General features: G+C 48.2%; 2 protein-coding genes across 2 annotated transcripts in view; one reads left to right on the top strand and one right to left on the bottom strand.

The window, feature by feature from the left end:
* PDE6D (phosphodiesterase 6D) overlaps positions 1–11,931 on the top strand; it is a 37,048-nt gene extending 25,117 nt beyond the window's left edge. Inside the window, exons 2-5 of the mRNA XM_019739815.2 lie at positions 7,857–7,945; positions 8,546–8,671; positions 9,363–9,468; positions 11,329–11,931. Of these exons, the coding sequence (XP_019595374.1) occupies positions 7,857–7,945; positions 8,546–8,671; positions 9,363–9,468; positions 11,329–11,410 (403 nt within the window). The 3' untranslated portion in view covers positions 11,411–11,931. The remainder of the gene's footprint in view (positions 1–7,856; positions 7,946–8,545; positions 8,672–9,362; positions 9,469–11,328) is intronic.
* A 10,383-nt stretch (positions 11,932–22,314) lies between these two features.
* Positions 22,315–27,244, bottom strand: PTMA (prothymosin alpha). Its single transcript, XM_019739816.2, has 5 exons — positions 27,013–27,244; positions 24,254–24,325; positions 23,915–24,008; positions 23,325–23,392; positions 22,315–23,049 (listed from the first exon to the last, which is right to left on the bottom strand). The coding sequence occupies exons 1-5, from the start codon at positions 27,055–27,057 to the stop codon at positions 23,002–23,004; spliced, it is 327 nt and encodes a 108-aa protein (XP_019595375.1). The 5' UTR covers positions 27,058–27,244; the 3' UTR covers positions 22,315–23,001.
* Between the last annotated feature and the right edge of the window lie 282 nt (positions 27,245–27,526).

Here is a 27,526-nt window from a genome sequence, read left to right as displayed (position 1 = left end):
TTTTAAGCCAAGCAGCCTTACTTATCCATTTATTATTTACAGTAGCTTTTCATTTTATTCTTTTGGGTTTTCCAAATATCTAATCATATCACTTGCAAATAACAATAATTTACTCTTTTCCAATTTTTATATTTCTTGTTTCTTTCTCTTATATTGCCTAGTTTCTTCAGAATAATGTGTTAAATAATAGTGGTGCTGGAAGGTATCTCTGTGCCACTTCTGACTTTAAAGGAAATGCTTCTAGTGTTTGTCTTTCTACCAAGCATGAATCATGGCTTACTTTTTCTTTTTTTAATAATTATTTTTTTAAGAATTTTTTTATTGGGGAAGGGGAACAGGACTTTATTGAGGAACAGTGTGTACTTCCAGGACTTTTTCCAGGTCAAGTTGTTGTCCTTTCAATCTTAGTTGTGGATGGTGCAGCTCAGCTCCAGGTCCAGTTGCTGTTGTTAGTTGCAGGGGGCGGAGCCCACCATCCCTTGCGGGAGTTGAGGAGTTAAACCAGCAACCTTGTGGTTGAGAGCCCACTGGCCCATGTGGGAATCGAACCCGGCAGCCTTTGGCATTAGGAGCATCAAGCTCCAACCACCTGAGCCACTGGGCCGGCCAATCATGGCTTACTTTACACATAGCATCTTTATTTCTCCTAACTCAACATTTCTTGACTCATTCTCTTCCCTGAATACAAAATGCGTCTTTTAATCCATTGTTAAAAACATATTTCTGTTCCATCACCTAATATTCACCTTCAACTCTACATCATCCAAAGACCATAAAACTCAGGATATACCAGAATGAGCAAACTAAGGGAGACCTGAACTGCTAATGCTTGAAAGGATCAAAATCATTTTCCTGAGCCTATGACTGAAATCAGAATTGCATTGGTTTGAGCATTTTGGTAATTAAGACTTAGTTTTTCTGTGTCTTTTTACAAATAAGTTATTTTTCATTTAATTAAGAAAAAATATGGTAATTTAGAAAGTTGTAATAGAAACAAGGGTGAACTTTAACCTTTGGAGGAAAGGATAAGAAAGATGATGGCAGAGCACAAAGAATAAGATGGTTGTTTTATTGTTGCTTTATTCCTCACCCATAGGGAGGGAGGCAGCGGGAGATAGAGGGAGAAGCCTGAGCTTCAGAGTCTGACCATCATTCCAAATCCTGGGCTGCTACTTCTCAGCTGTGTAACTTTTTAGGGTTCTTAACAGCTCTGCATTATTGCTTTTCTCTTAGTCTCATCACACAATGAGAAACTGCCATTTTTTGGAACAAGTTTTTCTTCGCAGCCTTTACAGCATTATATAAAAAAGACAGAGGGCGTTTCCTTCTCTCAGTGATGGAAATGGACTAGTCACATTTGATGCTTTTTAGAAAGATTTTCTTGGGGTGATATGGATGGCTTTGCTCTACAGTTGGTACATCTGTGGCAATTGTAGCCAGCCTCTGCCAATGACAATTACCGTGTCTTACCATTTTCCTCTGTCATGGTTGCCTCCATAGAGGTCCTCTACGCCAAAGCAGGGTTTCTTCCCATCTCCTTTTATCAGCTTGTCTGGTGTGGCCTTGTGGTGATCATAACACTTAATTGGTCCCCAAAAGGCAACTCAACTCTTGATTTTGCTGGCTCCTCTAGTGAGAGACTTCAAAACAAGCGTCCGAACTGACCAGAGCACGCAGAGATGCATGAGGGCATGGTGTATTATTCACTGTGCCCAGGTGAGAATGGGGGATAGGAAGGGGTCTGAAGCAGGAAAGGAGACCAGAGATGTCTGTGCCACAGTGTAAAGAACTTTAAGTGATGAGCTAAGAATTCAAGGAATTTTCTCCGAACAGTGAACATCTTTTGAGGGTTTCTGAAGTGATGATATGCTCCAGCCTGTATTTTAGGAATGCAACGCTAGTCACAGTGTATTAGGTTATAAAGACTAGACAAGTGGTACCTCAAGTTTATTGCACATAAGAATTGCTTTCTAAAATGAGCATTCCCAGACCCTGGAGAGATTCTGATTAAATAGGTCTGAGATGCCTTGGAAACAGCATTTTAAACAAGATCTCAAAGCATCCTTTGGGAAACAATGGACTAGACATTGAAGGAGAGAGATTAGTTGGGAGGCTATCGTATCAACAATATAAAAGAAAAAATACCTTAAGAGAACCAGCTTAACAGCAAGTATCAACAGTATGAAAAAAATCATTGTTTTCTAGTGATTTTCTTAGGAGTCATGCAGATCTAGGTTCTGGGACCGCTGTAAACTGAGTGGTCCCAAGAGTCTCTCTAAGGAGGTGCCACTGAAGCCAGGACCTGAGCGTGTGAAGAGTCAAGGGCAAGAGCGCTCAGGTGGGCATCGCAGGCAGAAGAGACGCCAGTGTTGGAGAAAGAAAGGACTCCGTTGTGGCTAGAGCGCGCTGGCTGGGCTGCCTTGTGAACTGTGGGAAGATCTCGATTGTTTTTTAAGTGCAAAGGAAAACGGGGATTGACATCTAATTTACAGTTTTAAGAAACCACTTCCTTCTGTGAGGAGAATGGATTAGAGGCGAGAATAGAAGCAAGGAAAACCATCAGGAGGCTAGATAGATGATTATGAATTAACAATAATAATAATACTAATAGCTAACATACTGCTTAATACCCAGGCACTGTTCTAAACACTTTACAGGAACCAACTCGTTTAAGCGTGCTCTCCAGTGAGACCAGGGGTGTCCAAACTGCAGCGCATGATCCGTTGTTAATTGGCCCGCAGCAAATTCCAAAAATATATTTAGTTTACTTAAATAAACCAGGTGAGGCAATACGTACTTCACCTCGAGTGAGTGGACCGGCTGTTTGTGTATTTTACCGCATATGGCCCTTGGTGAAAACCGTTGAAAAAAGTTTGGACAGCCCTGAGTTAGACCCTCTTTAATTCTCAAAAGTACCACAGTTTGGATGATAAATTACAGGAAACTATGAATCAGCCAATTAACATTTTCAAAGAGACTTAACAGTTAAGAGCACATGGTCTTCCTCCATCAATTCAAAACCATTCTGTGAAAGCCACTAACCAAGACAAGTCTTACAACTCAATATTACAGTAGGAAAAACGACTCTCATCTCCAAACTTCCTGAGCTCTTTCTTTTTCTTACCTTCTGTCCTGGCACTGTCTCTTGGTTCTGTCTCTTTCACTCCCTCTCTCATGTCTGTCTTTCTCTCTCTCCCTGTTGATGTGTGTTCTGTGTTTCTTTCCTCTTTCCCCTCTGCCTTCCTTGTTCACTCTCTCTGCTCTCTTCCTCTCCCCTAATCTCCCTCAGCTGGCCAGTGAAGTACTTGCATGTACAGTGGATCTGTTCTGTTTAATATATAAAAATTGATGTGGACCATTTCTATTTAAAACTAATTAAGTCTCCAAGAGCCAGTGTACTCATTCCAAAATGCTTCTAGATGGTTGTTACAAAATATTTTAAATCGTTTATCCCAGTTCCTGCATTCACATCCCTGGAGGAAATTTACCTAGAACCCCATTCATCTGGCAGAGTTTCTTCCCATCCCCAGGCCTTCCCTTCCCACTCCGCCGCCACCACCTCAGTGACCGCCGTCTCTGCCTTGGGTCTGTCCCCAGCTCCTGCCCTGGACTGAACCTAAATTGTACCCCTTCACATTTATTCTTTAAAACATCGGAGGACTTATGTAACTGTCCGAGGTGAGCCAAGTGTCCCTCATGCCTCCATAATGTTTACCTTCATTTACTTCCTTTTTCACCTTTCCTAAGGTTTGGCACTTGACGCACTGTTGATTTTTCTCTGAAGCTTATTTTTAAGATGCTCTCACTTTTCTGTGTGAGAGTATTTCTTTTGCCTGCCTGGTTGTACATAAGAGGCTACCTACCAGGGACAGCTCTCCTCAGGGTGGAGGCTTCCTTGGTGATTGTCCGGCACATAAATCACCAGGGAGCTTTTAAATGAGAAAAGACCTGGCTGACCCGGCAGGTGGTGTTTATAAATAGTCCTCCCGCTCCCCTCTTTAAAGCCTGTCCGCCTAATCCTCTCCTCTCTCAAGATTGGAAGTGACTTGACCTTTGAGTCTTAAAACTCAGGCTCTTTTTCTCTGAAAAATCTGGTTGGCAAAAAGCTGTTAAGACAAAAATTGTTTTCAGCCAGGTGACAACCAGCCATCAAAACTTGCCTTTCATTTCCAACATTTTTAGCCAAGTATGCGTCCTCTTTTGAGGACCAGCTTTTCTCATTATTTTAAGATCTACACCTACATCAATAATTTTTATTTTGTTTTACTAATAGACTAGCATGGATTTGTATTTTTATGATTTATAAAGTTATTCCCAAATGGCTACATGTCTACCATGAACTAGGAGCCTTCTTTTCCACCCCTAAAATTACAGAATTTGGAGGGGCTCTAAGTAGCTTCTATCCCACTGTTGTTGGATGAGCTCTGTTTTCAGTTCTCTAATTTCGTATTGTTTATTGAGGATAAAAATCCTACAGGTCTTGTTAGGATAATAAACTGAAGCAAGTGATATAGACATAGGCAGTTTTTCAGATTAGGGTACAGGCAGGAAATGCCTAATTGTTGAACTGACCAAAGGTATTTTTTTAATAATTTTCCCAAAAAGATAAGTAAGTCCTTCACCTGATTATTTATAAAGAGAAGAGGTGCTAATGTTAGGGAGATAAACCAGGTATTTTTAGTAGCTTCTCTCCCTTGCTATAAAATGGAAGAATCTGAAATTCACTGTCCACTCACAGAGAACACTATAATTTAAGACGTTTTTCTTTTTATCTCCTAATAGATTGAAGAGTAAGTCCCGGTCCCAGACTTTTCTTTGCTGACCTGGGCCAGTGGCAGCAATGCTTTTTCTGGTGGGTGCTAGGTCTGAGCCAGCTGTTGCGTTGTGAGGGGAACCCCTTCTCGAAGGCTTTTATTGCGGTAGTTTGGCTAGAATGCCCCCACCTGAATGTGAGCCTGGAACTTGAGAAGTAATTTTAGTTTTGTTGTTTAACTTAAGAAAGTCTGGTGTTCAGAGTAGTTTGTATTGGTACAAAATAGAGTGTAAAGAGAGAATGAAAATCATGAACTGAGGAAGTCAAATGAGTACTGTACCTTCTGAAAACTTTGGGCTAAAATGTCTAAGGTCGTACTATTTAGATAGGAGCTCAGAGTGGACTTGCTAGAGCAAGTTAGGGAAGCTTTCTCTTAACATGTGGAGACCCCAGATGGGTAAGCATATTTGTAGTAATTAGAATTCTAAGACGTGACCTAAGCAAGTATGTACACTTTTGACTTGCTTTTGAATTTAGGTGTTACCAAAAAAAAAGTAGTTTAGAAATATGAAGCAACTCTTCTAGTTGCTATAGTGCAAAACAGTCACTGCCTCCCACTGGGGAAGGGAGGCTGCAAGGTGCTGCTGGAATGAGGTTTGGTTTCTAGACAGCAAAAGAAAAAAGAAAAAAAAGAAAAAAACGACACCTAAACTGTATCAACTGTATTTATCTGAAGCTCAGTCTCTTTACAAATCCTAACCCTCTTTCTCATAGTTAGCCTCCACATGTGGATAATATTGATTCTCTCTTCTTTTAATGATTTGTCCATTGTTTTTAAAAAACAAACAAAGAAACTCAGGACTATCTTTTTCTAAATTTAATCTTTATTTTTATCAAAGTTGGATGGTACATCGTTAGAGTCATAGTTCTACCCAGTTTCTCATGAAGAGCAGCATTCCATGTCCTCCCACTCCTATTTTCTACTCCCCAGAGAAAACCATTTTCGAGTCTTTCCAGCTGATTTATTTGGTATGTATCTTGGTATTTCTAAATAGCACATTGTGGCTGTCTTAAGGTTTTTTAGGTATTTTTTATTGACTTCACACTATGGAAAATGACACTTGACACCTGACCACACATACACACTCTTCTTCCTCTATCCTCCCAGGTTAATTGTGTTGGCTCCATAGTCTGTGTTTTTATTATTTTGACTATGTCAGCACCATTTGCAATGAAGCCATGTAATATACTGTGACTACAACTTTCTTTCAGTACCACCTTTTTTTCCCTGATGTTAATAATTGTCTTGGATTTTTATTCATTTGCTTAGATTTTCTGTACCTTCACTAATTTAAACCCCCTCCCCATCTCCCCTAACTGTATCAATCTTCTTTCCATTGTAAACACATTGGATATTCTATGAATTTCATCTAAAAGAAAATCTCTCCCTGAGCATTCTGACCTGCTCCTGTCTGGACCCCTAGTCACCTTCCAGGCCTCTATAAAGAGTTATTATCCTCAGGTCTCTTTCACTGTGACTCCAAGGACACCTTCACCTGTCTCTTGTTTTAGATCCCTTGCTTTCTGGATCCAGTGTTGTCCTCTTCCTTGCTGTTCTCTGTCGTTTTGAAGGAGCATATTATTATTAGTTTCTTGAGAAAGTAAAGTGTTCTTTTTAGTTTTGGGAATCATGTCCCTGAGGATTTTAAAGGCACTGCTCCATTTTTTTTTTTTAATCCTACAGAGTCCTATTGAAAAGTCTGTTTCATTCTGACTGTTTTTCCCCATTCTGATTTTGACCCATTATGTGACAATTTGTTTTCCCTCTGGATGCTTCTCTTTAATCTTGACGTTCTGCAAGTTCACAATAATGTGACTTGGGCACTTGCTGGACCGTTTTCATCTGGGACATTTTCTTGAATTACTTCTTTGATGATTTCCTCTCTTCGGTTTTTTTTATTCCTTCTCGAACTCCTATTAGTTAGATGTTGGATTTTTTTGACTGATTTCCAGCTTTTGTGTCTTTACTCTCCTGTTTTCTATCCTTACTGCCTTTTTTTTTTTTCCTTCCTGAAAGAGTTCTTCAACTTTATCTTCCAATCCTTGCATTGAGTTGTTTGGTTCTGCTATCATAATATATAATTTTCTAGAGTTCTTTTTTGTTCTCTGAGTGTTCTCTTTTTATATTGGTATTATTACTCATTTATTGTATGATGAACAATACAGTTGCTAGAAAATATTTATACTTAAGTTAGAAGATATTTTCTGACTGAGATTATCTATCAATTGACTGACCTCAAAAATTGTAATCTTGAGCCAGAGAAAATCACCTAAAATATGCAAAATTCAACTGTGTATCATTTTTAGTGACTGTAAGGCTTATGTTGTCTCTGATTGTTTTTGTTTGTTTTTAATGCTCCTTTTTAAAATTTTGTATCTGCTTCTGTAGTCTCTTTTTTCCTCTAAGTTGCTTTTTTCCTCTTTGTTTTGGTCTGTCTTTCATAAAAATGCTTTCTTGAGTTTCTGGTGATGCTTTGCTATATGGTCACATTTAAGAGCAGGCCACTGAAAAGTTACTTGAGAGCTCTGGACTTGAGAGTAAAACGTAGGGACTGTGATCTTTACAGTGATTTGCCCGAGTTGTTTCCTAGGATGCTACTTATATCTGTTGCTTTAGATCTTGTCTTGGCTGGTCAGATTCTGTTGGAAATTTTGAAATTTTACATTGTTCATTTTCTACCTCTTTCTTGCAATTTCTAACTATGTACAGTCTTTGGGTTCTTATGTTGTAGATAAAATATCTCCTCTGAGAGTAGTAGATTGGGGGAGGGAGGTTAGCACTTTGTGAGAGGTATAGCTGTCTAACTATTACATTGTTTTGTACATCTGAAACTAATAATAAAAAAAGAAGAAGAAGAATACAACACAAAATTTAAAACAATACACAAAATATATATCTCCTCTGAGTTTTATGCTTCTTCCTTTAGATGGGTTTTGGACACTCCACACATTCTTTCTTGCTTTCATGGCACTTAGCTGTTAGGCCGAGTACAAAGTAGGAGTCATTTTCAGTGCCTTATTTTTCCTTAATGTATTTGATCAGAAATTGGATGAACCTTCGGGATGCTGAGACAGGGAAGATACTCTGGCAAGGAACAGAAGACCTGTCAGTCCCCGGCGTGGAGCATGAAGGTACTGGCCCACCCTTTGTCTTCCCTGGGCTGAGACTGGAGGACAGGGCTAAGCATGCAGCAGCTCAGTCAGTGCAGATCCAATAGGAGGGCAGGCCCTGGAGGCACAGCACGCCAGTCCAGGTGTTGTTGAGATTTCTACTTCCTTTCTTATGCTTCTGTCTCCCACTTCCCAAAACCCACTTAGTGTGGAAATTTTAGCATTAGAACATACCCAAAAATATAAACTAAGGTCTCAACTTATTTTTTTCCAAAGTAAAATTTGCCTTTTTATCTCCCTGAAGTAAAAGAAAAACTAAGGGGTTTAAACCAACAGAACGGAGTAGAAAGACGGTGCCCATTCAGCCCCTTTCCTGATGAGAGTAGCTCGTAAGGCCCTTAGATGCAGTAAATCTGGTGTTCCTTGAAGATCTTTCAGTCAAATGCATTTGACCAATTAGGGACCTCTGCCTTTAATTAAAAAGTATAATTCTATTACCAAAGCATTCTCTGCAATTTAGCATAGATAATGGGTTCTCTAAATCAGCTCCCAGAAACTTGAAGCACCATAGTCATTCGGTTTTCATTTAGAATGACTTCAATATTTCTTTTTCTTTACCAGCCCGTGTTCCCAAGAAAATTCTCAAGTGCAAGGCAGTGTCTCGCGAATTGAACTTCTCTTCAGCAGAGCAAATGGAAAAATTCCGCCTGGAACAAAAAGTTTACTTCAAAGGGCAATGCCTAGAAGGTATTCTGCTGCCTCCAGGCCTGAAATCCAGGCTCAGGGTGACAGGGACACAAGACCCAGTGAACTAAAGCACTGCTTTGATAACATTCATTTTGCATCTCAATCTGTGATAGGATTCCTACACCCTGCAAACAAAAAGAAAGCTGGCACAAAAAGGGGCTTTGCGCCCAACCAGAGGCTTTCTGACACTGGGCTGAGGATTGGTGCCTGCTTTGTCACTGATGTGGTATTGTGGCACGGTCACAGGGAAGCTGCCCCGGAGGGCCTGGTACCGTGCTCTCCAGACAGGCACACAGATTTGACAAGGGCCCCTCTGCACTGAGTTTTCACCAGGAAGCGTAAGAGTGCACATGTGTCCCAGAGCTCAGATGCCAAGTGGGCGGCCTAGTCCATATGTCTGTTTATAATTACATCCAACCTACTTCTAAGAAAGTGTGGCTTATACTGGACTCGCCCACTGGCCCTAGTCCTTAGACCCCGGAGCATAGGGAGCAGGCGTCTGGTGTGGTTCAGAGGGCAGTCTGAAGGGGGCTTCCACGTCCTTTCTATGCCTCTGGCCTGACGGGTTTCCGATGGCTTCATTGGTAGTTCTCAGGGTAAGAAGAGGCTCACTCTAAAAGAGGGGAAAAAGAGCCCTGATACTATATAATATCTGGGGCACCCGCTCACCCGCTTTTCCTTCTCCCTTCAGAATGGTTCTTCGAGTTTGGCTTTGTGATCCCTAACTCCACAAACACCTGGCAGTCCCTGATAGAGGCAGCGCCCGAGTCCCAGATGATGCCAGCCAGCGTGCTAACGTGAGTGAGCAGGCCGCAGGATCGTGGAGTGTGTCTAGAAGCAGGCATTCCTGGCAGGTGGGACTCGTGGTCCCATTCAGCGGGCAGGCAAGCTAGGTGGAAAGTGAGGGTAAAAGAATAACCCGGGGGATCCAAGGTTACAGGTTACTGACTTTTGTCATATGAAAAAGACAGTGTGATACAAAGGGGAGAATAAAAACCTTTAGATTAGACTCTTAGACTAAATTCCTGATTGATCCTGACAAGTTGTTTAATCTCGGACAATGTACTTACCTCTCTGGGCCTTGCTCTCCTCCTCTCTAAACGTGGAATTAATAATGCTCTGTCACAGAGGTATAGTGAGGATCAAGTGAGATGACATGGAAGGAAACTGGCACATAATTAAAATATATTAAATCCATGCTAATTTCCTCCCTTTGCTGACCATCAAACTTCTGGTGCTCTATTTAGATAGCCTTTAACAGAATCTGGCAAAGTCCTAATTCTGTTTTAGAGGATAATGTTTTGTTACAGTTTTTCAGAGACTAGCTTTCCATTTTAATAGCTATACTTTCTGCTCACAGAATAATTCGTTTGTCCTTTATCCAAAAACACTGTCAATAACGGCCCACCCACCATTTTCTCTTGGGAAAAGACAGTCTTTCAAAGGTTTAAGTAATAGTGCCTAGTAACAATTTATTCACATACATAATTGTATCATGTTGGATAATCTCATTAAACAGGTCCTTTATGAAAGCCACATTGAAATTGTAAATAGAGATTATTTACTTTGTCTTTAATAGGTTTTTAATTAGAATAATAGGTATTTTTATATTCTATGAACCAATCAGATCTTGAGTTCCTTATTTACCTTTTTTATATGTAATTGCCAACAAAAATGTATCTGCTGGCTAATAATGATCCTGGGAAAGTATAATGTAGTCTGTAGAAGGGCATTTTTTAGATTTCATTAACCTTAATTTGACTTCTTGGCCAGCCTGATTTCTTTCAGGTGCTAAAACCAATAAGTCTGTGTTAATATATTTAGGTTATTGAAGTCATGTCTTATTTTTCAGAACCCCAAAACAGTACCTCTTCTGCCCTTAACTCAGTTCAAAAGTGGTTTGGTTTGCAAACACTGAGATATCCACCAAGGAAAATGAAATTCTACTCTACCTAACACAGGTGTATCATTTGAGGTTCTTTGGTTTCAAGCGGTAGAAACTGACCCTGGGCCAACATGACAGAGTTGAAAGGGTAGGGATGAGCACGGGGCAGCTCCAGAGATGCAGATGGCAGGAATCTGTGGATGGTTTCCTCAAGGAGCAACCAACCATAGGAAGTATCCTGCTCAGGAAAGAGTGTCTGATTGGCCCTGATTACATCCAGTGCCCACCCCTTTGTCAGGTGAGGGAAGGGCCATTTGATTGACCAGTGGACTAGAGATACATGGTTCCCCAAAAGAAGAGCAGAGTGCTATTACCCAAAGTGAGGAAAATAGATGCAGGACAGACCAACTCACAGCCGAATCATAAGGAAAAGTACCACTCCTGCAGGCTGCAGGTTTCATGTGCATCAGAAAGGCAGTCATATTTACAAGCACCCCTGTATGCAGAGCACTCTGCTAAGGGCCTTAAGTGTACCAAGGATTAAGACATGTTCTCTCTCCTGATTTCCGAACTTGAGGAAGACAAACCTAGTCATAAGTTAAACGTCATGTTAGACTTCTAACCCCATATGGACACAAATTTTATGTCCCCAAGCCAAGGTTCTAGGTGGGTGCATGTCCATGGGTCCAGCAGACCCAGATTGAAACTACTTTGTGAAAATGAAATCTGTTGCCTAATACATCACTCTCTTGCCCTCTCTTCTTACTTATAGTGGGAATGTTATCATAGAGACAAAGTTTTTTGACGACGATCTTCTTGTAAGCACATCCAGAGTGAGACTTTTCTACGTTTGAGAGAAGAATGTATGTGCATTTCAAGAATTTGGGGGGGTTTTTTGGGGGGGCGGAGGAGGAAACTGTTTACTTATTTCCTCCACACATTTGATTTTTGACACTTCCACCCCTAATTCCTTCTATGACAAAACCCACCTGAGGCCACCAGGGGACCAGCTCTCTGTGTAGGTAACCAGATGGCTTTTTTCCCTCAAGCTGCCATCTTCCACTGACCAGACTTAACTCCCCACCTCAGACCAGGGCAGAGGGCGTGCCTCGACTCCTTCCCAGGGTAAACACAGGGACAAACACATACCACGGGCTGATGCTGTTCCTGTCACCCTCCCTGCCTCTTCCTGCAGGGGACACATCTTCCTTTGGCCCCTGGTTTTGGAAAAATTCATGTTCTTGACCCATGTTTAGTCTTTTCCTACTGTTTCTATTTCATACATTCTCATACGTTTAACTTGTAAAATAGACTGTGATATTATTATTACGTAATGAATTGAAACATATGAATTAAAATATTCCTACAGTCTTTAGCATGGCACTGCTTTCATCTCTCCTTTTTCCGGAACATGAACCTGGCTCCGTGATGGGAAAAAAGATGTTTATCGGACCGTAGAATCACAACAGTATTTTACTCCAGAGAGTGACATAGATCTCGCTGTGCCTGAGTGCTTCAGTTCCTGCTTCCCAAGAACCTAAAACATACCTGAACAGAATCTATTACCTTAACTTTGTGTTTTAGATCTGATATTTAGTGATCCCTTCTACAACATACATGCTCCCTTTGTTAGTTTGTTTGTTGTTTTAGCTTTTTCCATTCCTTTATAATGGGCATTTCTTCAAGAGGTTTCCAGAAAGTAGAAGTTCTAAGTTGGTAGAGTAGGGACTCATATGCCTAAGTGAGAGAACAGAAGTGAGAAAATGAAGAAAAGATCTCCCTGAAGTTAACTGCAGATCCCTGGGTAAGCGTCCGGGATGGGCTGGGACGCTGGGGGGCTTTAAAAAACTGCCATCAGAGGATGCCAGTGTGGGAGAGAAGTGATTATTATATCTGCAGTGCTTTCAAGAGTAACATAAGAGAGAAAATTTTAAAAGATTCTCTTTTAGGAACTTACCTCTGAGCTACGAGTAGCCTTCACTGTCCTTTATAAAATACCAACAATTAAAAGTTTTTCAGTTCCCAAAATAGTATGGTCTGAGGCTAGAGGAGAGGAGAATACACCAAGAGATGGGCCATCCCTGGTGTAGACCTGCTCCCGCTTCCTGCTCCCCGTCACTTACTGAAGGCACTGTTTGCTTCTGTGGGTGGGGAGGAGAAGCAGTGCATTTTTAGTATACTGTCCCCATATTTCAGTGACAGTTCTGTTCCTCACATTAGATCTGTTGTCTTGAAAAGCTCATTTTTAATTACCAAAGATTGGATTAAAAAAACAAAAAAGCAAGGTAAAAATGAGTGAAGGTTTCCTTTTGCTTTCTGAAAATGCCATCTCTTAAATTCTTTAAGCATTATACATTCACCACATGCATAGTTACTGAGCACTTTTTATGTACCAGACACCATTCTAAATAGTGGAGATACTTCCTGGACAAGATAAGTGAAGTCCCTGCCATTGGATTCCAATGAGAGGAGAACAGAGAGCAGATCATTTCAGGTAGTATGTAACCAGTGCTCTGAAAAAAACAGGACAGGGCAACGGCAGCAGCATTCTGGAGTGAGCAGGTGAAGAAACAGAAGGAAGTCAGCAGCAAACAGCTTCAAATCCCCAAAACAGGATTGACAAGTCCCTTGCAGGCCAACAGCCTGGAAAGCCAGGTTCTACTCAAAAGAAGAGATTTTTTTTAATCCCTTAGACTGGCATCAACAGAACAAGAACCAGGTGTGCGCATTTGATTGTCTAGTTTCCTACAGCGAACTCGGGATCTGCTAGGAAAGGCCCTACCTGTGGGAGGAAGGAAAGCCTGCCCCTTCCAGCCTGGTGTAGTATGAAGAGGAGAAAGGAGTGGGGAGCAGGAAAAAGAGGTCCTTGCTCTCCTTCACCCTCCAGGCTTGGGTGGGAGGGGCAGGGAGCAGCCTCTGCCCAGGTGTGGGGGAAAGATGAGAACTTCTGGAGGTTAGAGGGGAGGGATGGGCTGCCCCACAATCCAGTAGGTCGAGGCCTGTTGCCGTGGCTTCGGAAACCTCTCCTTCATTGTCCTCCATGCCCACTGCCGCACCTCGCTTCCTTTAAGCGTCTGGGGCCTGTCCAACCGATGGCACTGGCTCCCCTTCTCAATTGTCCTTCACATCACAACCAGAGAGCCCCAGGATGTGCGTCTGACCACCAATCCCTCTGTATTGCCAAGTTTATTTTTAGAACTCCTTGCTATTGACCTGGTGATTGCTGTAGAGCTTTCGAAACATCCTGTTAAAATGGTCCTCAAAGTGAAGACGTCATCTGGCTTAACAGTTTTTTTGGTGATTTTATTTGGTCTGAAACTGAGCAGCTTTGACTGTAACTTTGAATAGGCTGAGGGGTGGAATGGAGTGGAGTCATGAGAATAGAGATCTGGTGAAGACATTCGGTTCCCAAACTGTACACCAAGGTGCCCCAGGGGCCTGCAGCAAACTCACAGGAGCGCTGCAGGACCTTTTAATTTTCAAAGGAAGTACAGTGATACGGGACGTCTGTCACGTACTGCTCAAACTATTAGCTCAAGATAGTTCAGTTTGAACATTAGAACACACTACATGCTTTTTGATGAGGTATCTTTAGGAGACCAGGTTTTTGGAGGTTTGGGTTGTAAAAAGCAAGTACACCTCAAAAATCAGTGTGAACAGGAAATGAGGGTGGTAGCGTCTAATCTGATTCCAAGGTTTGAGAAGCTGTGCAGTGCCACAGGCACACACCCCATTAGTGAGTCATTGTGATTATAAATGAAATAAAAACATTTTCTCTCAATTTATGTGGCTTTTTCCCCCCAAATAATGCAATAGCCACTAAGTTAGGACATAAGTACTTAATAAGTTATTTGGACCTAACTACTTAATAAAGGGCATAATTAGTTACTTACTTGGCCTAGTTGCACCATGAAAAAAATTAGACACACTAAGGAAGCAGTGAATAGAGAAAGTCTGGTGACCTCTGGTAAGCCCGTGGTTTTAAAACATGCCTTTCAGAGGGTTGGAAACACACATCTCCATCTCCGGCAGCAATAAGTGGGGTGCTGAACACCCACTTCTGAACTCGAGGCAGCTCCTGGTCCCATGGAGTGCTTTTGAATTGTACTTATTAAAGAAAATATATTCAAAGAAAAAGAAGGCATTTACTTAGATTTCTTAGAATGGCTTTTTAAGTGATTTGATTTATTGAAACCATCCCCCAAATAGCTCTTCTCAATTATAAGACGATAAGCAAAATTATTGTCACTTGAATTTTTAATTTATATTCTAATTATCACTTTCATTTTGGGCTAACGTATGTGCATTTGAGCTAAACAATTTGCTCTCTGAATATTTTATGGTGCACAGGGTGCCCATATAATGGCACAGCATATGATCAGTCTAACTAGTTAGAGAACTTGGGGTTTTATTTTGCTGTTTTATGTTATTACAGCAGTTGATGATGGTCATTTCTTCCATGCTACCTTGTTGGTTATAGAGATCGTTTACTCGGGGCCCAGCCCATGGTCAGGATTGGAATCCAAATCATCTCTTCCAGCAGATATCTGCTAACTTTGAATTGGCTTACCTTCAGCAACAGTCTACAATTCATTGCTATAATTAGGCTAAGGTTACAATCAGTTTTTCTTGGAGGGTTTACCGTCACATAAAGGTAGACATTTTATGACATGGAAATGGTTTTATGATCATAATGAGCCTCAAACCTTTCCAGGCCCAAATGATGTCATTATGGCACAGAATTCTGGGATGTCAGGTGTGGGCTTGGGAGGAGACACACCAGCATTTGCTGAGGAAAACCTTGCCTCTGCCCACAGGCACTTCCTTGGCCTCCCTGGGGAGGCAAGTGGCCACTGGCAGTACCACATCTAAAACAATGTCACTGCATAACAAGAGGCTAACCATTTCAAGTTTAGTCCTTGTTTGTGATTTTGGCAGACCCCCTAGGCAGAGTAGGAAATTCATAAAATGCCCACCCACCTAATAATAGGACCCATTTGATGTCAAGGTCAGGAAATGTTCTCTCTTCAGAATGGATTGAGACAACATTGTCCCCACGGAAAGGAAAGAGCAGCTGCCTGGTAGAGATGCTTACTGAGAGGTTGACTGGTGGAGGAGCCTCAAAGCTCTCAGGGACAGTGTTGACAAAGGGATCAGAATTGTAGAATCTACTGTCACCTCCCCCAAGGGACTGGAACCCATCCTTCCCCGCATTTTCAAGACTAGGTGACTTCCCAGCAGGCCACGGCCCTGGGCTCCATTGGAAACCACAGGAGTCTGACGTGGGACATTTTGAGGGACTAGAGAGAAGGACCCAGAGAATAACTATGTGGAAAGGGGTACAAGTTTTCCTAGGACACAGAATAGAGTTGCAGATGAATTTCAAGGTCCAAAAAGTATGTGCACATTTTTTGGATCTTGAAATATAGGGTCTTTCCAGAAAGATTTGTACCAGTTTCCACTCTTTGCTGTCCCCCACCTACTGACACCAGTCACCTCCTGGGCTGGGTTGACAGCACCAGCTGAGCATGGGGCCCGAACCAGCTGCAGCCGGGGAGCCAGAAGGAGGCCCGTGCAGGGTTCTAAGAGCCAGATTGTAGAACTGGTTCCCAAAAGAATCTTTTCCCATCATCTGTTTAGTTCAGCAAATATTTCCTGAGCCCTGGTGAGGGTCTTTGTTGTGCAAGTTCAGCTTTTTCTGGGCACTAATGTCCTTCAATATGTTATAAGGCTTTCTGAGAAAAAAAATCAAGGTCAACTAAATCTGGTGCGAGCTGCATGTTAAACCTTCCTCTTGGAGAGCCTTGATATATTAAAGACGCAGTGAGTTCTGCAGAAAGAAAGCCCTTTTAACATTGCTTACCCCAGCACGTCACCAAACAGGATGGATCTCACCTCTTAGGCACAGCTTTGGACAGAGACTTAGGAAGCGCCAGGCTACATGCCTTTGGGGGTCTCACCCCTTATCCAGCAGCCTCAGAGGAATGAAGTTAGTTCAGTGAGACTGTTTGACTGTGAGGCACAGGTGGGAACACTGGAAATTCAGTGTGTCCCTGAGAGGTCAGAGCACCAGTGATCACCGAGTGCTGGAGAAGAGGGACGGGGCTGTAGGCCGGGGATACAACGTGGGCAGCTCAGATCGCCCTGGGCCAACCCCCGCAACCCAGCTGGGAAGAATTCAAGCAGTACTGGGATCCTATCGCGAGATGGACCGTGAGCATCACAACCTCTTCTGAAGTCACGTCACCTCTCTGTGCCCTCAACCTGGAAACCACACCGGAGAGGGGATTTCCCACATCTCTGCACTCCTCCCTTTTCAAGCTGTCTTTGTTCATGGCGGCCTGGTTGGCCTTGGAGCCTGGAGCCCTTTATTCTCGTGTTTGCTAACAGGACTAATAGGACTCAGTTACGGACGACAGAAAACCTACTTGAACGAGCCTAAGTTGGGAGGAAATTTACTGACTGTATAACTGAAAAGTCCGAGATTCGTCAGGTGTCAGGCACAGTTGGAGCCAGGGGCTGAAAGCCATGTTATCAGAGCTTGTGGTTCCTCTACCTTGTAACTCAGTTCTGCTCCTATCTGTGTGGGCTGCAGCCTTAACCTCTCAGCTGCCTAAATTCAAGTCCCCAAAAGGACAAAAACAAATGTTTCCTTCCTTCCCAGAAACTCAGCAAAAATCCCAGGGCTCACTATGATTGCATCAGCTTGGATCATGTGTCAACTCCAAGCTAATCAATATTGTGAGGGTGGGGGGACTCAGGGCACTGATAGGCCAGAAGCAAGTCACAGGTTTTACCTGAGCTTGATTGAGAGTGGGGGAGGGGAAGTTCTCCAGGAAGAAAACTGGACATTGTTTCAGGGGATTATTGCCAAGAGCAGGGTGAAGAGATGGCGGCTGGTGTCAGAAACAACAGCTGTCCCCTGGTACCTTCTGGAATCCTCACCAGCAGCTCCTTGCTGCAAGGAATCTATCTGCTCCCTGCTGCAAGGGATCTATCTGCTCCCTGCAAAGAGCCTCACAGCTGATCCACCCCCCACCCCCACCCCCGCCCCTGGCATGGGTACAGTGAGTTTGTCTCAAGTGACCACCTGGTACTTGTTGCTACAGGCAGCAGACTTGACAGAGAGCCCATGCAGGCACGTACATTCCAAGCTGGTTCCCTTGACTGTGCTCAGGACTTGACAGAATTCACCCCACACTGACTGCTAGGCCTTCTCCAGAAATAATGTGTGTCATTGTCATGCGGGGTGTCATGCAGGAGATCCTGCTCCCTGTGCCATGTGTCATGCAGGGCGGCTTGCGGGGTCTCTGCTCCTCCTCCCCACATAAGAACGCAGGATATGGTGAGGCCAAAAAGGAGCCATAGGTAGGGGAGTCATACCACTATATTCTCGCTGGCGGCTGGGTTGGAGACACAGGAAGCAGGAGCCACACTATCCGCAACCCGCCATCCTAATTGCAATCCGCGCTTGCCAGCCACCGTCTTCTTGCTAGCCCCCATTTGCTGCTAGCGTAGCCATAGCAGTTATATTAGTGGCCAATGGCTCAATGGTTACAGCTGACGGCCAACTAGCCACAGCTGATAGCCATCCAATCACAGTTGATGGCCATTTACTACCTGAGCCAGCACCTTTCCACATGAGGCCGAGAACCTGGAAACTGCACTCCTGGCTCTGTCCCCACAGTCATTCACCCAGTATATTAGGTCAATGTCCCAGGTGGTCTTAGAATGTTTCAGCCCATGTTTCCTAATTTGAATGTCCATCACGTCAGAGCTCAGATCAGACCCTGCGAGCACAGGCTGAGGTCTCTGGAGGGGAAGGCCTGGGGACAGCCCTGCCCCCTTCCCTGTCCGACCTGAACTTAGGGTTGGGGAGGACAAGCAACCACACTGCAAAATTGGACTATCCTAAGTAAAGCTGGGACCAGGGTTTCTATCCCCAGGAAGTAGCTTCCACCAGGAGGGGACCATGGGGAGCTAGAGGCCCGAGGCGGGTAGGGCTGGCCTGCATATAGGACACAGGAGGTCACAGGAGGCCTGGCAGAAGCAGACTGGGCATCAGGGATTTAGGAGGCCTTTGGATCCCTGTGCCGGCACTGACAACGGAGTAGAAGTGACACCAGATCCTGGCTCTCCGGCCTGGAGTAGCCTGGCAGGCAGCTCAGACAGTGCCAGGGAGTGCAGCTGGGTGGCCCCAGCCCCGCCCCCAGTTCCAAGCAGCCTAAGGGCCTAGGACTGTACTCAGAGCAGCAGCCACTGTGAGGAGTCCAGGGCTCAGAGAGTGGGGCCTCCCTAGGAGGGCGCTGTGCACACTGAGCATTTGAATGGGATTCAGCCAGAGTGAGTCAGGGGGCCTGTGACCTCAGAGGAGCCAAGCCTGGGAAATGACTGTCATGTCTGACTGAGGTTCCAGCAACAGAGATGGAAGGTCTTGTTTTGGGGGTGGGGTGGCTGAGGCTGCCCCTGGGACCAGGGCCCACTGAAGGGCTCTTTCCTAGACGGAGCAGAACCCAGGGGAGCCCGCTGCAGTTCCTCTGTGGCCACCAGAGGGCGCCCATCCCTTGCGAAACCCAGCAAGGGCTGTCCCAGGCCAAACTTTCAGTGGGGTGATGGGGATGTGGCTGGGACAGAGGATACAAGAGCTCAGTGCAGATGTGGAACCCCAAGAGAGGCAGGCCTGGGCCCAGGCTCATGCTTCCTGCTATTGTTTTCACTGTGCAGAGAAGACTGAGGCCCAGCAAGCTTCAGTTACTTGCCCTGTATTAACTGCCATGTCTGTCTGGATGGTGCTGCTTCTCTCCTGTGTGGTTTTGCGAGTAGTTCTGAGCAGAACCGCAGCCTGAGGGAGCTGCATTAGACCTGACCCAGCTCCACGTGCTGCCTGCTCTATGGAGCCCCCTTCTGCTGCCTTACAGAATCCCCTGGACTCCAGGCTTGGGAATATCCACAAAACTGCTGCCCTGGGCAGCAGGACAGAGCATCTGGCCAGTGGCCCGGCCTGTGCAGGGGTGCGGGGTGGGCGCACATGGTCAGAGGGTCCCTGCTACCAAAGTCTTGGTCTGACCCTGACCCTGGCAAGTTTGGGGGCAGCTCAATGGGAGACGTGTGTCCTGGGGCCTGAGCGGCCCACTGAGGACAGCTAAGCTCTAGCCCCTGTGAAGGGCAGGGACTTCCCCAGCACACGATGCCCGACAGAAACCACAAATGTGGTGGAGAGGGTGAGCATGGTGTCCTGCCACCAGAAGGTGTCCTGCTGTGTCGGGATGAGGAGCCTGGTCTCTCTTGGTCTTTTCTGTATCTCTGGAGCCTATAAAGGCACCTGACACAGGAAGAGCATTCGGTACAGTGTGAATGAATGAATAAATGAACGAACGAATGAGTGAACAGAATACCACCACATGCAGGAAGTGTGGTAAGTGGCCCCTGACCTCAGTGGGGGCAGCCAAAAACACACAAACAGGTAAATATATAAGCTCACACTGTGAGAATGACTATGCCACCAAGGGAGAACTGAAGAGGGCCTTCTTTAGATTGGGGACCAGGGAAGACCAATGCTGGCACTGAGCCAGTCATGAGAAGTCTGGGAGCCAGACATTCCTGTGGCAAGAACCGCAAGTGCAAAGGCCCTGAGGACCAAGCTTGTCATGGACACAGGAGGCGGCGTGGCTGGTAAGCGAGTGGGGCGAGGCACTGGGCAGGCAGAGGAAGAGGTGACCCTGGTCTCCGAGTTCTCACTTACTGGGTGGGACAGTGCCAGCTGGGTATGTTCCCCAGTGTCACTTGAGCCTTGTCTCCTTGCTACACCCTCGCTCTGGCTCGCCTTTTCCACACCTTGGCCGGGGTTACTCTGGCCCAGCCCAGGCCTGTCTCCTGCCCGCCACACCTGTGCACCTGTGGGCTCCAGACCTCATCTCCAGCCCCTTCCCTGTGGTAAATGGCTCCTTCCTGTGCTCAGGGGCTCAGGCCAGAACCTGGGGGATCCTCCCTGGGAACCACCTCCAACATCTAATCCATCCCTGAGTCCTGATGCTTTACCCTATGTGGTCTCTTACATGCACCCCTCCCTCCCTCCCAGCATCCCCCGTAACCCCCACCCCACCTCTGCTGGTCACTTCAGTGTTTTCCGTTTTCCTGCTTAAAACTCCTCCATGGCTTCCCCCAATCCTACCTCGTAACTGGCCCACAGACTGCCTGTCACTTTCCACCCCCTTTGTCCATGCACCCTCACCCTCTCCACCCCCACCCCCATCTCCTTTTTCATCCTCCTGGTCATTAGTCTCAGCCTCAACGCTGCCTCCCCAGGGAAGCCCTCCCTGCGTCGCATTCCCTGGTCTGTGGCCCGGTATAGTACTAGCTGTAGATAGATGGAGGCCTGAATGCCTGTTAACATTCGCCCACCCCCACCCCCAACGGAGGCGTCTCTATAACAACTCAAGGCAAATGGTGAGGATCAGAGAGGGAGGAAGGCAATGAGAGGGATGGGGTATGGATGAAATACCCATCTCCCTCTATCAGGAGGTGCTGGGGTACCAGGGCTTTCTTGTGATCAGTGTGCCCCCCACCCCATCAGCTCCAAAGCAAGTAACCCCCATATGGCCAGTGTTGGGGTGGCAGGGTGCACGGCTTCTCGGTCCCCTCACCTTCCTTTGCCCACAGCCACCCCTGCATGCAGGACAAACTCAACTCCAGGCGCGGTTCCTCCCGGTGGGAGGTCTGTGGCCCACCCCTTCTGAACCACTTTCCTCACACCCATCAGTATCTCACTTGGACACCATGACACAAGATGTACTCAGGAGGGATTAAGGAGGCCCAGGGTCACCAAGCTGGTGGCAGAGTTGGGCTCAGGACTCACAACTTTGTCCTCAATGGCTGATCTCTTCCAGCGGGTCCTGCAGCCTCCAGCTGAAATATGCCCATTGCCTGAACCGCCACAGCTGGGGTGTCAACCCTTCCCGACCCCTGGAGAATGGGCACAACCACCTCTACTGAAGGACATACTATGAGTGCTTACAGGCGGCTTCTGCGCATGGAACTCATCTGTGGACCCCAGGCCAGGACACAAGGCTTAGTGGCTGTCACCTCCCTGAGGGTTCCAGCTTGAGGTCACACTTCCTCTAGTTAGCCTTCCCCACACTGTTCACCTGTCTGAAAGTCAAAATGGCCCACAGATCACCTCCCACTGTGCTCAAGGAGAAGGGGGGCCTGCCAGGCTAACCAAGGTTTCTCTAGGAGGCGAGAGCTTGGATAATGAGGGCACTGCCGCTGCATCAGTGCCCTGGAAAGTGAGTCCTAAGGGACAAGGTGCCACATACCTCCACCAGGGGGAGCCACTCCATAGCCAGGCTAACAGTGAGGCCCACGCAGCTAAGGCCAAGTTGTCCCACTGGGAGGCTGCATCCACACTAGGGCAGCCACACATGCAGCCTGTTCTAGTGACTGGAGCTATCTATGGACACCTTCCAGGGCACCGAGGTCCACGTGGCATCCAATGACGTGGTCCCAGAAAGGTTCTTGGTACAATCAGTAGGAGGCCAACCTGGTAAGCAGCTCCCTTCAGCCTGTAACTCCAGAGGCTGTGGCTCAAAGGGCATACCCATCCCCTCCCAAACAGGTGTCTTCGACCCACTGTTCCTACCCAGGAAAAACAGATGGCCTGAGTTCAAAATCATCCCCTATCTGTTTGCCCCATCCCCAGGTTTCAAGAAACCAAAACAGAAAGACCAGGCTTCGAGACAGCTTTGTTAGAACAACTCAGCAAAATAAAATTCCGGTTTATTGTTGGACAACATTGTTTCACACATACATCAAACAGGCCAAAAAAAATAAACAGCAACTTCATAGACAAAAAAAGGAAAAAAAGAAACCTTTTATCTTTGGCCTTTTTAACCATCTCATACAAACCAACTACTTATAGTACAGCTAAGTACATACACAAAAAAAGTTACTGGAATGCTCGGAATAAGATTGTTTTTTTGTTGTTTTTGCTTTTTTTACAAGGTTTTTTTTCTCCTTTGAGATTATAATGAACATGGTCACACCACAAGTAAAGTCAGAAGTAGGACAGAGAACGCTCCAAAGGCTGGTTTGGTCATCACGAGATCATTAAAAATGGCTGACCCCTAACAATATGTACAAAAATATAAAATGTAAATAAAATATACAAACAAATTTTCCTTTTTAAAGTACTTTTAAGAAAAAAAGCAGGGCCTTGGAAGTTTTGGTTCTTTTTTCCTCCCCTGTTGCAAATTCACGTTGTGGTTTTGGTTGGGTGGTGGAGAGCGTGTCATCATCTGCGGGTGGCACTGCCCGTGGTGGGCGGGCAGGCGGGCGGGACTCTCTACTCGAAGGTGACCACGTTTAGATTCTGAGACGGGAAGTGGAAGGTGAATAGGTCACGGCGGCCTTTTTTATTTTTAAGTTTAACTTTTCCTTTTTTTGCTGTCTAGTCATCTTCATCAGTCTTCTGCTTCTTGGTGTCAACATCGTCATCCTGGACAGGGAAAGACTGTCAAGTCAAGGCCCCTTCCAATGCACTGGGCCCAACTACCAACTGTCTCAGCTCCTGTGGGCAGTGAAGGACCAGGCACTGGCAGCTCCAGAAGCCTCTAGAGCTCTGGGAAGCCGGGCCCATGTTCCCTCCTGTTCCTGCTCAACATTGAGATGGAGCCACTCAGGAACACGCAGCACCCCAAACACAGCTGAGTCCCATCAGCCCTTCCAGCTACAGTGCCTCAGCCCCCAACTCTCCCTCAGGCCAGAACCCACCTCATCATCTTCAGCTGCCCGCTTGCCCGTAGTTGCCTCAGCCTCCTCATCTTCATCCTCTTCCTCACCTGGAGAATTAACCCAGGTAAACCACACTGCCTTCTCAGCCAATGAGGGAGGGCCTTGGTCGCCGCACCCAGTGGCAGCCAGACTGGGGGCGGGGGGGGGGGGGGGGGCACACGCACAGCGGGGAGCTGGACTGCAGTGCCTCAGGGCATCTCTCAGTAACAGATATGCCAGGGTAGAGTGTCCCTGATCTGTCTGCTGCCTGATAAACCAGGCAGTCAGGGTACCCACACGCCCATGCAGGCACTTTTCTTCAGGAGGGAGAAGAGGGTCCAGTGACCCAAGCAACTGTACCAAGGCTACACTACACCCACAGCTCAGTGAGGATGGAGCTCTCCAGCGGGAGTTAAGTGTGGGGTACAGCTTCACATCGCTAGCCTAAGACAAGGATGGTCCTACCCCACAGGAACAGGACCGAGCTGCAGGTCGTCCACTGGCCCCCACCCTGGGAGTCCAATTCCTACCCGTGCCAGAGGCCAGGGACAGGTACCGCCCCAAAAGGGGAGACAGACAAGGCTACTCACCATCACCTTCCTCCTCCTCCTCCTCCTCCTCTCCTCCTTCTTCCTCTTCTTCATCTACCTCATTGTCAGCCTCCTGCTCCCCATTTTCCTCATTCTCAACAGAAAACACACGACATTAATGAACACACAGCGTCACTGCAGTCCCCGTCCCTTCCTCCAAACCCTGCCCAAGTGCGTCTACAGCCTCAGAGCCCCTGAAGCTCCACACCAGGAGACCTTGACACAAGAAGGGCCCAAGGGCTCAGCCTCATCCCCCAGCCTGGACTATGTCCAAAATCATTGGAGGAAAACTTCTTGGCCAGAAGCTGTTAGGGGGTCATGAGCAAGGTGGACACTCACAGCGTTCCCGTTAGCAGGTGCGTCTCTTCCATTTTCTGCCTCCTCCACAACTTCCTTCTTCTCCTTTAAGTCCTTCAAAAAGGGAAGAAGGAACTAGTAAGCCTTTTAAGAAACCTAAGGCTAGCAACGGCCCCCAGGGGTTACAGGTATGTATGTGGTGCTGATTGATGGCCAAAGTGAGAAGAGCCGCATAGTACACATGGAACCCACGGAAAGAAAGGCCACAGAATACGGAGTGTGTCTGTGGTCAGGATGTCAGTCTGATTTCGCAGCCTTTAGAGGAACACGCTAAAAAGGCCATGTGGCACCACAGCCCCAAACTCGTCTGGCCGGGCAGACAAGCCCAGAAACACTTCACTCACACACACCCATCAGACTTGTTTCCAACCAGAGGGAGCACCGCCTCTCACAAATCCTTCTGGGAAGGCAGCAGGTATGTGCCATAAATAAGGCAGAGGAGGGAGGGCCCTGACACTGCGGGAGAATTCCCGTGGGTGGACTAGCCAGGGAAGGGAAAGGGAGAGAGCCAACAGGCAGAATTGGGGAGGCTGCCTCACCAAAGTCCTCGAAGCCAGAGCTCAAGGGCCAAAACCACGGTAGTCCAGGACCTGGCCACCTCAGGCCTTTGTAAAAACCCCCAAACCCCAATCCCCCCCATATTGGACAGCTGTCCAGGGGTGGGGAGGGGGCGGTGTCTCAAACCGTTGCCTGAAAATGGACTCGGGTGACGCGTGCCTAAGCCTGAGGCCTCTCTCTCTCGCTCGCTCGCTCGCAATAGCGCGGCCTGGAGCGCCCCATCTCCCTCCCGCGGGCTCTAGCCCTTCCGTCCATGCGCACCTAGCAGGACTGACACGGCCAGCAGGCAGCGCCATGGCGGTCGTCTCCCTGATGCCCCGTAACTTTTTCCACCCCGTATGGCTGGGCCGGCCGCCAACACAGGCGTCGAACGGCCCGGGGCGCCGTCCAGAGAGCCGCCCCGGGCACCTGTCTGCCGGGTTGGCCCCTGCCGGACCACCGTGGACACCGGTGCCGCCCGCTCCCGCCCCCTGGCGGTCAAAGCCCCAGGGAGGGGGTGGGGGCGGGGAGGTCGCAGCGCGCAGGCGCGCAGTCCCCGCCCGGCGGGCTTTGCGCGCGGGCTTCAGCACGCACCGCGCGCGCGGAGCACGTGGCCCCGGGGCCGCCGAGAGTGTCCCTGACCCTAGAGACCCAGAGCCCGCGGGGCCGCCGCGGCCCCGGCGTCCGCGCGAGGTGCGCACGAGTCTTTCCTTGGCTCCCGACGCCCACGCAGCCCCCCCACCCCCGGCCTAGATACGCGGGCTTGCGTCTCCGCATTTGGCGGGCAAAGTCCCGCGGGAGGACGCCCCTACGTCCGCCGGGCTTTTTCAGCCCCACAACCTAGGTCGTCGAGGACGCGTTCCACACGGTTATTTAGTGCCACCAGCGGGAAATCACCTCGGAGAAAAGCACACGCGGACGTCCGCGCTGGGGAAGGCAGATCCTCCAACGCAAACTAGTCCCCGGCTGGGCTCAGAGGGGATCGGCGCGAGCCCGTGGAGAGCCGGGTCGCAAGCTCCGCTCCGCCGGGGGAATCGCCCCTGGGAGAGCCAGGTGACGCCAGGGGCACTGGGGTTAAGGAGACGCCAAGGTGACTCGCGCCTGTCACCAGGGGCACGAGAGGGGCTCTGAGAAGAGCCGAAAGGTTAAAAAGCCGGTTCGCCTCAAAAGTGTCGCGCTCCCGCCGAGGGCGGAGACTCTCCCTGGGGCGGGCAGCGGGACAAACCCGGCGCGCAGAAGCGGAGCTGCGCCAAACGCACAGGACCTCAAAACTGAGGGCGGCAACGGACCCGTACCTCCAGACTTGGCAGCCCCGGCGCCCAGCACGACCCCAGAACGGGTCAGGAGCGGCCGCAGCTTTTGTTCGCCCGCGTCGCCCCTGGAGGGACCGCGTACACGGTGCTCCAGGGCAGCCGCGGGGGGCGCCCATCGTCGTCCCGGCGCGCCGCTCCTTCACTTTCCGTTTCCTCCCCTCCGGCGCGTGGGCTCGCTCCTCAGCCAAACCCGGCACCGCTGGTGAATTACTGAAACTAGGCGGCTGCTCCTCAACACTCTCCCGGAAGACGCCCACCCCCGCCTCCCCAAGCACCCAAGTCTGAGGAGACCTTCACACCTCCGCAGAGACGGTCGACCTCGCTACCGGCCCGCCGCCCACTCCACCTTATCAGACCTCAGGGCAGATAAACCTTCTCTGACCCACAAGGCGCGAAAAGGGGCGGCCCGGCGCGGAACAAAGAGCAGCGCCGCCGGCGGGCAGCCGCCGCCACTTCCCGCAGCCGGCCCGCACACGCGCCCCCCCCAGCACTTCCGATTCCAAACGCGCTCGAGTTTCAAAGTTATTTCCGTGCGCCCTGCGGGCCGACGACCCCCCAGCCCGGCCCCTCTCCTCCCGCCGCCACTCAGACGAATCACAAACAAGTTTTCGGAACCGTGGAGCAACCTTCCCCCAGAGCCGCTTAGCCTCCGCGCTCCCCTCCCGCACGACCCTGAGGACGCCCGTCCCACTCCACCACAGACATCAGGTCTGCCCGCGGCGCCTCCCGCCCCCTCCCCCGCACACAACGAGTGGACTGCCAGGGGGCCTAGACCGGGCTCCCCGCAGGAGGGAACCACAGTGGGCTCGCGGTAACCCAGCCGCGGCGCGCCAAACACCGCTCCGGCGACAACGCGCGGAGCCCGAAGGGGCGGGCGGCGTCTACCCTCACCTTGGTGGTGATCTCGGAGCTGGTGTCCACGGCCGCGTCTGACATGGTGGGGCACGCCGGTGATCCTAAGCAGCGGATTAGAAAGAAAGCGAGAGTTCGAGGACTCTAGCGAAAAAGCTGCCGGAGTCCGCGGCGGCGGAAGAGGCGCGCGGCGGAGGTGGTTGCGGCGAGTGGGAGCCAGACACGGGAACAATGCAAAGATGGCTTTTCAGAGCAGCCAGTGGGGAACTCACGCGGCGCCAGAACCTTTAATATAGATTATGGGCGGCACTAGGCTTCCTTTGCCCGAATACTATTGGCTGAACGCAGGGAGCGGGCGCTTGCTCATTGGCTCCATTCCGAACAATGGGCAAGCGTGCTTAAAGCGGCAGTGCCTTGGTGCGTCCCGCGCTGCGCAGTCGCCGATCTCACTGTCATTCAGGGCCTGAGTTTGCCTGGTCTCCGCTGCACCTACGCCGCGGGGGAAGGGCGCGCGGGAGCGCTCGGGGCGCGCGCTCCCGCTGCTGTTTTGCTG

Source organism: Rhinolophus sinicus, linkage group LG01 (assembly GCF_036562045.2).
Source record: "Rhinolophus sinicus isolate RSC01 linkage group LG01, ASM3656204v1, whole genome shotgun sequence".
Classification (NCBI taxonomy): Eukaryota; Metazoa; Chordata; class Mammalia; order Chiroptera; family Rhinolophidae; genus Rhinolophus; species Rhinolophus sinicus.
Note: the sequence above shows the minus strand (reverse complement) of the source record. Positions and strands in the feature narration are given on the sequence as shown.

Coding starts and splice junctions, on each gene's coding strand:
- PTMA (XM_019739816.2), bottom strand. CDS start 27,057: ATGTCAGACGCGGCCGTGGACACCAGCTCCGAGATCACCACCAAG. Junction 24,326..27,012: donor GCTCCGAGATCACCACCAAG/GTGAGGGTAGAC, acceptor CCCTTTTTGAAG/GACTTAAAGGAGAAGAAGGA. Junction 24,009..24,253: donor CACCTGCTAACGGGAACGCT/GTGAGTGTCCAC, acceptor TTTTCTGTTGAG/AATGAGGAAAATGGGGAGCA.